The 11,467-nt window shown below is 47.8% G+C and overlaps 1 protein-coding gene across 1 annotated transcript; it reads left to right on the top strand.

Annotated features, from left to right (window-relative positions):
- The first annotated feature begins 3,888 nt into the window (after nt 1-3,888).
- Nucleotides 3,889-9,487, top strand: Krt24 (keratin 24). The gene is made up of 9 exons (XM_050156913.1): nt 3,889-4,174; nt 4,265-4,602; nt 5,504-5,586; nt 6,578-6,734; nt 6,931-7,092; nt 7,189-7,314; nt 8,145-8,362; nt 8,575-8,657; nt 9,280-9,487. The coding sequence occupies exons 1-9, from the start codon at nt 3,889-3,891 to the stop codon at nt 9,381-9,383; spliced, it is 1,557 nt and encodes a 518-aa protein (XP_050012870.1). The 3' UTR covers nt 9,384-9,487.
- Nucleotides 9,488-11,467: the final 1,980 nt, after the last annotated feature.

Here is an 11,467-nt window from a genome sequence, read left to right as displayed (position 1 = left end):
GGAGGGAGGGAGGGAGGGAGGGAGGGAGGGAGGGAGGGAGGGAGGGAGGGAAGAGTTGGATGGCCTTCTTGCTGGTCAGAGGGTGCAGTTTCTCATGGCCTGACATCTTTCTCCAAAGTTGGACAACTTGAGAACTCCCCTCCCCACCATCCACCAATCAAGACTTCCTGCTTTCTACGAGCCATTATCTAGGGAAAGTCTCTGGGCCCCTATGATTGACCTTATCTGAACACTGTCTAAGCCTGGAGGCCTGATTTATCTCTAGGGTGACCCTGCTAGAAGCCTTTCCCCTGCTGCACATCTACACTAAGAGCTTTGCTGTAGGACCCTGCAGCCTTGTGAGAGTAGCAGTCACTTAATGCAAATTAGGGTTTGCCCAGGCTCCCCAATACTGTGTATTCCCTCTGCTCTGGAATAAACCTGAGCTCACTCACTGAAGTCATCTCCCAGAGGGCTGTCTCCACTGTACCCATAGCCTTCAGAACCCTGTCCCTCACTTCTGCTCCCTCCACCCTTGTGGACCAATGTGCCAAAGATCCCAAGGAAGAAGGAGACCCGCAGAAGGAAGGGAAGAAGGAAAGAGGGAAGGAGAGGGGTTACAGGCATTATAAAACATATCAAGAGAAAAACTATAACAAATTAAAAAGAACACCTCCACCATCCTATACTTCCTCGGTTAAGACCAGAAAGTTCTGATATCCCCAGACACATCATAAACGAAGCCATCAAACACCTCCAGTACAGATGACAGCTACAACCACACACACACACAGCAGAGAAATCCGACCCCTTAGAATGCTGTCTCTCCTGGCCTTTCTCACAAAGCTCTCTCCCCCCAGGCTCTTTGGTTCTCAGTTCCATCGGATTTCTTCTGCTTTACCTTTGTTCCTTTCTTACAACCGCCTTAGCCCAATTTATCAGGGTGGAAAGATTCCACTTCATAACTTCCAAAGGAAGAAAAACTCGCTCACTTGCCAGCCACTGCATTTGCTTCCCAGAACCCACGTAAAAGAGGAAGGCGCAGGGAGGGGAGGCAGAGTAGTCAGTTCCCTGAGGCTTTTTGGCCAACCAGTCTGGCCCATGTGCATGCACGTGTGTGTGTGTGTGTGTGTGTGTGTGTGTGTGTGTGTATACAAATAATAAAGGTAATTATCACCTAATTTAATAATGAAGACACAATAAAGTCAGCTTAAGGAAAAGCTAATGAAGGAAGAAGGTTGGATTGAGATTAAAGCATACCCAAGGCTTAAAAGACCATCAAGGGAGAACATTTCAAATATGGAAACCCAGTCACTTGAGCATAAAGCCATACTCAAGCATGTAAACCTTTGCAAACAGCACCTTTTCAAAATCGTGATAAAATACACGCATCAAGCTTACCGTCGTAATCACTTGACATATACAGTTCAACAGTGTGGCGGGCACTCACACTGTCAGTGCACGTGACTTACTGAAGCCTTCCCACCTGCAAGGCTCACACACTACCAACTCAACAGCAACTCCCCCCTCCCGGCCCAGCCCTGGCACCACCACTCCAGTCTATGTCTGCGGTTTGACGCCTCCAGGAACTTAATGCCAGTGGAGTCGAACATCGGTGATCTTTCATGTTTTTAATTTGCACATGTTTGTTTTGTATTTGTGCATGCCCTCCAGTGTGCACATGCTGTGGAGAACTCTGAAGGTCAGGTGGCAACTTGCAACAATCAAGTCTCTCCTTCCACGTGAGTTCAAATATCAAATTTGGGTGGTCAGACTTGGCAGCAAGCACCTTTATCCACTGAGCCACATCACTAGCCCCATTGCTTCTCTCTCCCTCTCTCTCTCTCTCTCTCTCTCTCTCTCTCTCTCTCTCTCTCTCTCTCTCTCTCTCTATCCCCACCCTCCCATCTTGTTGGTTTTTCTAGGCAGGGTTTTTCTGTGTAGTCCTGAAGACCAAGTTGACCTAGAACTCACAGAGATCCACCTGCCTCTGCCTCCCAAATGCTGTGATTAAAGGTGTGCGCCACCACCGCCCAGAACTGCTAGTCTTTTAAAGTGACACTTTTAAAGCAGAGGAACTAGTAGCCAAGATAAGAGGAAATATCTCTACCACAAAAGGGCAGAACAACACAAAGCTGAAGGTGAATGGGGGAGGTCCCAGAATGAAGATCCTAAGACGTGATGACCCTGATCGTAGCATGAGTAATCAGAAATCAAAGTCCTTAGCCGGGCAGTGGTGGCGCAGGCCTTTAATCCAAGCATGTGGAAGGCAGAGGCAGGAGGATCTCTGTGAGTTTGAGGCCAGCCTGGTCTACAAGAGCTAGTTCCCAGACAGACACCAAAGCTACAAGGAGAAACCCTGTCTCGAAAAACAAAGAGAGAAAGAGAGAGAGAGAGAGAAGAAAGAAATCAAGGCCCTCCTTTCTAAATATCCTTTAGACAGAAACAGAAACCTAAATTAAGACTGGACAGATTGGAACAATTCCAGATCTCCCCCCGGTGTAAATTACTCCTCTGCGTATTAACAGCGGTTTCAGATTCCTCTTCCCAGTTGCCTTCAGAACAGAGGCAGGGATGGTAAGCCTCGGTTCCTCTCCATTTCTGAAGACTTAGATCTTGCTGTTACTGTAAAACGAGAGCAGAGGGCTGGAGGTATTATTCTTTTAAAGAGGGTGTGTGTGTAGACAAACACAGGACAGACAAGACATGCACGAAAGGAGAAGACACAGACACGCAGCTCCCACGTGGGTGCACTTTAATGGGGGGGAGGGGGACACGATAAGGGACAGGTGTGCAAGACACACAAGGGTAAAGGGCAAGAGAGCGAGACCTCGAGGAAGCTCGCTTTTTAACGAGAAGCGCAAGGGTATCTGGGAGAAATGTCCTGCACCTGTGCAAGCCCTCGAGCACAGGTGTCCGTAATCCAGGAGGAATCTGGGAGCTGTAGTTTCCAAAAGGAACAACAGGAGGTGTCTCTCCATTGGTAGCATGCTTGCTCATAGCGTGCTTGCCTGGAGACCACAAAGGCCTGGGTTCAGTCCCCAGACCAGTATAAAACATGGTGGCACATGTCTACCATCGCAAACCTCCGGAGGTAGAGGCAGGAGGACCAGAAGCGCAGTGTGTCCTCGGCCAGCCTAGACTACACAAGACCTTATCTCAAGGTGGGAAGTGGGGTGAGAAGGAGCAGATTCCAATCAGAAAGGCACGCAGGAGGCATTGGCAGCCTTGCCCAGGTCTCATGCTAGAACAACCTGAAACCTTGTTGGGTCATTCTCGGTCAGTATCTACCTGAATGAGCATGTCAACAATATTCACGGGAAGTATATGATTAACTTTTCCTATTCACTGTGAAAAAAAATCAGTTCCTCTTAAATTAGCAAGGAAGAAATTACCAAATCAAAGAAGAGCTCTATTAAATGCAAAATCAATTCTAATGCTATCACTAATTTTGGCTTTGATAACAATACAAACAAAAAACTACATGTTGAGGAACGTGTAGTTGAACACACCGAGGGGTTTTAATTACACTTGATAATCAGGGATACGCTCTGATGTTGGGAAATCACGCAGCAAATTAAATGGAATGGAACTGTATTTTCTGAAGAAATTACCAGCCATCAAAACCTCTCAAAGCTTAGAACAGTAATTCTGAAAAGAAAAAAAAAAAAATGGCTCCACCTTATCTTTTCTAACGTCTGACCCAGCCTCATAAAAAGAGCCAGTAGAGTAGGTTTATGGAAAAGGAATTATCCAATTAGGGATTAACAAAATTGTAGCAGGGATTAGGAAACGACAGAGAAAAAGGAACACCCTGCTGGCGTGTATAAAAAAGCCAAGAGGCAGCCAAGAACAGTTCTCTCCACCTTCTCCAGTCTCCCGAGACAGCTCAGCACTGGCAGGAGCAGCATGGAGTGCTCAACTCAGAGATGGTCCTGCTCCTCCCGAGTCTCCTCCTCCGGGGCCTCGGGCAGGGGGGCGCATGCTGGTGGAAGCATCTACAGCGATGGGAGCAGCTGTGGGCTGGGCGCAAGTCCTTCCTGGGCCTTCCAGGGAAGCAGCAACAGTTGCGGCCTGAGTGGGGGACCTAAGGGCGGCTTTGGAAGTGGTGCTGGAGGGGACTTTGGTAGCTGTGTGGTAACGGGTGGGTTTGGAGCAGCCTCTGGCTCTGGTGGAGGCTCTAGCTTTGGTGGGGGCTCTGGCTTTGGTGGGGGCTCTGGTTTTGGTGGGGGCTCTTGCTTTGGTGGGGGCTCTGGTTTTGGTGGGGGCTCTGGCTTTGGTGGAGGCTCTGGCTTTGGTGGGGGCTCTGGTTTTGGTGGAGGCTCTGGTTTTGGTGGAGGCTCTGGCTTTGGGGGGGGCTCTGGCTTTGGTGGTATGGGAGGTAGCTTTGGCGGTGGCAGTGGCGGTGATGGGGGCCTTCTCTCTGGAACTGAAAAGCAAACCATGCAGAACCTCAATGACCGTCTGGCCAGCTACCTAGACAAGGTGCGAGCCCTGGAGGAGGCCAACGCTGACCTGGAGACTAAAATCAAGGCATGGTACAGCAAGCATGGGTCTGGAAAAGATGGCTGTGGAAGAGACTACAGCAAATACTGGCCAATCATAGAAGATCTGAAGAACCAGGTGGGACTCTATAGTTCCAGGTCATAGACTATGATGAATTTCTTTTTACAGTTATTTATGTGTGTGTGTGTGTATGTGCACTTATGTGTACAGAGAGGGGGCATGCATGCCAGGGCACAAGTGTGGAAGTCAGAGGACAACTTACAGGAGTTGGTTCTCTCCTTCTGCCATGTGAGTCCCTGGATCAAACTCAGTTCATCACACAGGGAAGCAAGCACCTGCCCTGGCTGAGCTAGCTCGAGGGCCCTTTAAAGGATGCTAAGTCGAGGAATTGTTTGTGTGCAAAATGGGCCCTCCTGTATCTTGATTGTGGCCGTCCTGCATATGACATACAACAGTAGTATCCTGTCTGAATCTCAAATGTGAGTACCGCGTTCATACGGTGACGATAGCCACCTGACAGGTCGTAAGAGGGGCGATACTGAATGGATAATTAGGGTGACCTAATTACTTCATGACTCATTCTGACTGGTTAGTATACTTTCGTGTCTTTCTGGATTCGTCTCTAAAATTATTTTCTTCCTATAGAATCTGGTAAAACATTGCATAATGTCATGAAACGGGAAATTATGTATGAGCCGTATGTTTTTAAGTGGAATTACGTGTTCACATTAGTTTCTTCGATTGGCGAGGAAATAACTGATCTTCTGAACAGCGGAAATAGGCAGAGGACGGCATTCTGTAAAACAGTGTCCCGTGTCTACTCATACTCCGATAGCTATGCACGCTGTTTCCCGTTGCGGAGACACGGGGTGCTAAGTGTACACGCGCCGCTGCTGAGCCAGTCTGCAGGCTAGCCCACCTTTAAGAGTTAATGACATAGGCCATGTCTACCCTCATGGGTAAGAATTAAAAGTCAGGCAGGAGCATCAGCTAGGAGTCTGTCCTCCCTCTTTCCCAGGTCATTTCGGCCATCATTGAGAATGCCAGGAGGACCCTGCAGATGGACAACGCTAGACTGGCCGCCGATGACTTCAGGATGAAGTAAGAAGCATGAGATACTTGAAAGCAAGCATCACAGGGAATAAAACACAGCCCGATTGCCGAGGGAAACGCCCTTGGTGGGATCACGACCTAAATTCACAAAGAAACCAGGGGTGGACTTGGGTGGTTTTCTTTTTTGTTGTTTTACTATTTGCTTGGTTTGGAAAGGGTTTTCCGTGTTTTGGTTTTGTTTGGTCTTTAGACAAAGGCTTGTGTAGCCCAGCCTGGAGCTGAACTCACCATGGAACTAAGGATGTCCTTGCACTAACTCTTCACCTTCTTGTCTCTAGCTGGGCTGCTATGTTACAAGAGTGAGCCTGGCTCCCAGGACTAAACTTTAGAGGCCACTGTGGGAAGAGAAGGGAGGGAAAGGAAGGGAAAGCAAGAGAGACTGAGAGGGAGGAAGGAAGTGGGAGGGCGAGAGAGGAAATTAAGGCTGACAAATATTCGAAAAATACTGCACATGGCCAGAATTAAGATTAGAAATTATTTTTCTTTCTGAGATTAAAAAAAATCATCAAAGAAACCTCAGCTAGTTTTATTTATCAAAATACTCGGGGGTAACTGGGAGTGTAGGGCCTGGGCCCCACACCACAGAAAGAAAAAGAAAAAGCAGGAATCCAAAGTCAAAACTTTTTCCAGGGGTGTGAAAGAGAAGTACTCTGGGGCTGGAGAGATGGCTTGGCAGTTAGGGGCCCTGACTGCTCTTCCAGAGGACCCAGGTTCAATTCCCAGCACCCACATGGAAGCTACCGCCTGTCTGTAACTCCAGTTCCAGGGCTACCGACACCCTCACACAGAGACATACAGGCAGGCAAAACACCAGTGAACATAAAATAAAAAATAAATTTAAAAAACATAAAAAGGAAGGGAGGGAGGAAGGAGAAGGAAGGAAGGAAGGAAGGAAGGAAGGAAGGAAGGAAGGAAGGAAGGAAGGAAGGAAGGAAGGAAAGAAGAGTCCCCTCACCTGACTTCCTGCCACCCCTTCCAGGTATGAGCATGAGCTGTGTCTCCGGGAGTCTGTCGAGGCCGACATTAACGGCCTGAGGAAAGTGCTGGATGACCTTACCATGACTCGCTCTGACCTGGAAATGCGGATCGAGAGTTTAACCGAGGAGCTGGTCCTCCTGAAGAAGAACCATGAAGAGGTAGGAACGGGTTCCGCATACATGAACTGCTCTGCCATCCATATTTTCTCCCCACCCATCCAATGGCCAGAGAGCGTGTTGCATCTTGCTCACGGTGTCATGGTTCCCAATGTTTATTTACAGTAACACAAGCATTAGAAAGTGGCAGCTTACCATCTGCGTCACCGTGGCGCCTTTTTTAATCCCTTCATGCTAGGAAATGAAGTGCGCGCAAGGAAGATCTGGAGGCGACGTGACTGTAGAAATGAACGCTGCCCCAGGAACCGACCTGACCAAACTACTGAATGACATGAGGGCCCAGTATGAGGCGCTGGCTGAGCACAACCGCCAGGAAGCCGAGAGACAGTTCAACGAGCGGGTACGGTGCGGCGCCAAGCTCCTCAACCTGCAGCCGCGCATCAGCCACCACCTCCGCTGCTGCAGCCTATGGCAACTGTGCTTTCTTTCCATTTAGAGTGCATCCCTGCAAGTCCAAATCTCGACGGATGCAGGGGCAGCCAATTCTGCCAAGAACGAGGTAATGGAACTGAGGCGCACCGTGCAAACCCTGGAAATTGAGCTTCAATCCCTGCTGGCCCAGGTATGTGCAGACAGGGGTCGGTTGCTTGTTTTAACTCTCCAACAAAGAGCTCAGCGAATGAGTCGTCCTTCTTTGCCAAGATGCTCACTACACACGTAAACACAGAAAAAGGAAAACTGCTTTGTCTGCTAGAGAGCAGAAAGAGTCAGGCATGCGGGGGCGGGGGCGGGGCCCACGCCTTTAATCCCAGCTCTTGGGAAGCAAAGGTAGGTGAGTCTCTGTGCATTCTAGGCCAGTCTAGTCTATAAAGAAACATACAGGACTGTGTGTGTGTGTGTGTGTGTGTGTGTGTGTGTGTGTGTGTGTGTGTGTGTGTGTGTGTGTGTGTGTGTGTAGGCCAAGAGTCAAGCACGCTGCTCTCTGGGACTAGGGAGATGGTTCCACGGGTAAAGTACTTGCTGTGCAGACATGAGGACCAGAGTTCAGATCCCCAGCACCCATGTGAAAACTTGGGGTGGGGGATGCATGGAAACAGGTGAACCCCTGACTAACCTAGCCAAATCAGTGAGCTCCAGTCTCAATGAGAGCCTCTGTCTTGAAATGCATAGGGTAACAGAAGAAGATACGTATGTCAACTTCTGGCTCCACATATATATGTATATATGGGCACGCACACGCGCGCATGCATACACACAACTCTCTCTCTATTCGCATTAAAGATTTCATTTGAGCTGTGCCAAGGAAAGTTAAAGAAGCAAAGACAAGACAATATAGATTGTGCCCGTAGCAGACAAAAGCGTATCTCTACTCATATAAAATTGGATATTTTTCTAAATCATCCATTGGCTTATTTTCAACATGATTGTTTTTTTTTTTTTTCTTCGTCTTAGAAATGCTCTCTGGAAGGGAGCCTGGCTGACACCGAAGCTGGCTACGGGTCTCAGCTGTCTGGAATCCAGACCCAGATCAGTTGCCTGGAGGAGCAGCTCAGCCAGATTCGGGGTGAGACGCAATGCCAGAAGGCCGAGTACGAATGCCTGCTGAACATCAAGACACGACTGGAGGAGGAGATCGAGACCTACCGGCGCCTGCTCAACGGAGAAGGAGGGTGAGCGGAGATACGTGAGGTGGGCGGGGATGCGTGGGGTGGGCGGAGTTGCGTGAGGTGGGCTTGTGAAATCAAAGATGGAGGGGGAGGGGTCAGACACAGCCCGATCAGAACACACCCAAAGCTGCACCCTGGGGTCTCTGGGGGCTGGAGGACTTCTCCCACCTTAGACCAGTGCAAAGGAGAACGCCACTCTTTCTTCTTGCCTGCAGTGGATGTGATTATGGAAACTTAGCATCCAGGCATGTGGTGCTGAGTGACTCAAGATCCGGGAGCTGTTCTGGCCAAGGAAAAGGTAGACGTTTTCCTAATATTGATGATAATGTTACCATCTAAAAGCGTTTTTATAATGGATTTTCTCTGGAGAGTATTGTGCAATGAAAAGCGGGCTTTACGTGTTGCATCTTCTTACTGTTGGGCTGGGGAAATGGCTCAGTCCCGAAGTGCTTGCCTTGTAAGTATAAGGACCTGAGTTCAACCCCCAGACAGAACCCATGGAGAAAATAGCCATGCGTGGTGCCACAGTCTTGTGGACTTGTAATTCCAAGGCAAGGGAAGAGTAAAGACAGATTGATTGCTGAAGCTTTGACTGGCCAGCCCATTTGGCAAGTTCCAGGCTAGTGAGAAACCCTGACTCAAAACAAACAAACAAACAACAAAAACAAGGTGGGCGTTGCCTGGGAAATCACAGCGAGGTTGTCCTCTGACTTCCACATGCACACACGTACATGCATGTGCACCCACCTACACACACACACACACACACACACACAAACGTTTTAAAAATAATTGTTAAAATGCCCACAGTTGCTGACAGCATCTGAAACAGAGAGAGCACAGTCAGGAAGGGCAGAGTTTCTCCTGCTCTGGGCTCAGTGACCATCTTCACACTGACCTTGTGGTCCCGTGATTTTCAGATCCCAGCAAGACAAGAGTGACGAAGACCATCATCGAGGAAGTGGTAGATGGCAAAGTTGTCTCCTCTCAAGTCAGCAGCATTTCTGAAGTGAAGATAAAATAGGCCGTTTCCACATCAGCAGGGCCGCCTGTCAAAGGGAACAGTTGAGAGGGGAATTGGTGAGGAGCGCACCACTCTGACCTAGTGATGGCTCACTTCCAACAGACCTGCTGCTGTTCAATAGAGCTGACCAGCCCGTTTCCTGCAGCCTCGTGTTTTCTTATTAGAACGTTCTTTCAAAAGTAGAAAGGAGAAGTTGGCTCTGACTGCTTCTGTGCTTCAATAAACTTAATTTTGAAAACTAACAAAGTCATTCCTGGTTATTTATTTTCCCAAGAAATTTAATATTTCTCCAGGCGGTGGTAGTGCACACCTTTAATCCCTGCACTCTGGAGGCGGGGGCAGGCGGATCTCTGTGAGTTCGAAGCCAGCCTGGTCTACAGAGTGAGTTCCAAGACAGGCTCCAAAAAAAAAGGGAAGAAATTTAATATTGGGATGGAGTTGTGATTGACAGCTCATTGTTGTGTTATTAACGTTAATTCATTATTTATTTGATGAATTCCTTAGTTAGGGTAGATATCAGCCATTCAATATGTGGGTTTTACCATCACGCAAGACAAGAATGGCACCTTCGCTGAAAGTAGACCTCAGAGACCCTATCAATGCAGCCAACAGTCCTAGCTCCTCAGACAAGGATTAAATTACTAGAACAATCATCTTATAATTCATCAATGCCTATTTCTTTATGCCAGTCACTGAACAAGTGTTTTATACATTTAAAAAAAGACACACAAGTTACACCAAGTACGTAAACAAGTTCACAGCTGGTCGCGGCTGTTCCCACCCGTAACCTCAGCACTTGGTGGGCTGAAATGGAGGAAAATGCCCTAAGTTCCAGGGGAACTTTGGTGACACACTGAATCCCAGACTAGCCAAGGCTACAGAGTGAGGCCCTGCCTGACCAACGGTACAGAGTTTACCGTTGGTACAGAGGGAGAAACTAAACATGAAGACAGCAGGCACTACAGGGTGTTCATAGACTTCAGCCCAATAGGGTGGCACACACCAACAAATTCCAGCACTCGGGAAGCAGAGGCAGGAAGATCAGGAAGTTGATGTCGTCCTCAGCTACGAGGCAAGTTTGAGGCTAGCCTGAGCTACATGAGACCCTGTCTCAAAAAAAAAAAAAAAAAAAAGATTGGCGTAGAACTTGATTAGACAGTATTTGTCAAACACAGCGTGGAAATGAGACATTGTGTGTTTGGAGACGGTAAGAGATGACCAAGTAAAGACCATAGAGAAGGATGGTTGACCATGTGATATGGGATCTGATTTCCTAATACTTTAAAAGCCCCAAGGAGAAGAAATGTTTGGAACTTGTTCCTTTGCCAATTTTAGCCAGAATTCTAACCAAAAATTACCAGTTGGCAGAGCTGGCATTTCTTTCCCCCATTCTCCACATTGGAGACGTTTTACCCCATGGGTAGTGGCAGCCCTGTTTCATTTGCACGATATCACCAAAGGCTCAGAACTGTCTTGGTGATAAACACCTAAGAGTTCTGGTTGGATGGCCCAAGAACCAGGCTGAACAATAGTACTTCACACAAAGCATCTCATATTGACCACAGCCCAAGTTGGAGAACCAACTCCACAAGCTGGTCTTCAAGGGAGAAAAGTTCATCAAATATGATACAGAGAGCCAAATTTAAAATTATAAAGCAATTAATGAGCCTGGGATAGAGCCACAGCTCAGTTGGAAAAGGGAACTGAGTACAGTCCCTAAAAGTGACATTTTTTTTAAAGTCACGCTTGGTGTGTGCACTTGTAATTCCAGCACTAGGGAGGCAGAGACAGGCAGATGGACCCATGACCCTCCCTTACTAGCCAGTCTAGACTAATCAACCATTTCCAGGGCAATTAAGAGACCCTGCCTCCACCCTTCACAAATGAACCTGAACTTAATTCACAAAACCTATAACTTCACATATAAAACCAATCAGAATTGGTAATATCAACCTTAATCATCAAAGCAACTGAAAATGTAGATTTTGTAATCTAAGCATATGGAAGGAAACATTAAAAATGGACATCATGGCTGAAGAGATGGCCCAGATGTTAAGAGCATGTACTGTTCTTATAGAGAGCCT

Source organism: Alexandromys fortis, unplaced genomic scaffold (genome assembly GCF_014885135.2).
Source record: "Alexandromys fortis isolate MF-2015 unplaced genomic scaffold, M_Fortis_MF-2015_v1.1 scaffold_31, whole genome shotgun sequence".
Taxonomy (NCBI): Eukaryota; Metazoa; Chordata; class Mammalia; order Rodentia; family Cricetidae; genus Alexandromys; species Alexandromys fortis.
Note: the sequence above shows the minus strand (reverse complement) of the source record. Positions and strands in the feature narration are given on the sequence as shown.

Bases quoted from the DNA above. Each gene is read 5' to 3' on its own strand.
- Krt24 (XM_050156913.1), top strand. From the start codon at position 3,889: ATGGAGTGCTCAACTCAGAGATGGTCCTGCTCCTCCCGAGTCTCCTCC. The intron at 4,603-5,503 runs GTGGGACTCTAT...CCTCTTTCCCAG, and splicing joins TAGAAGATCTGAAGAACCAG to GTCATTTCGGCCATCATTGA. The intron at 7,093-7,188 runs GTACGGTGCGGC...CTTTCCATTTAG, and splicing joins AGAGACAGTTCAACGAGCGG to AGTGCATCCCTGCAAGTCCA.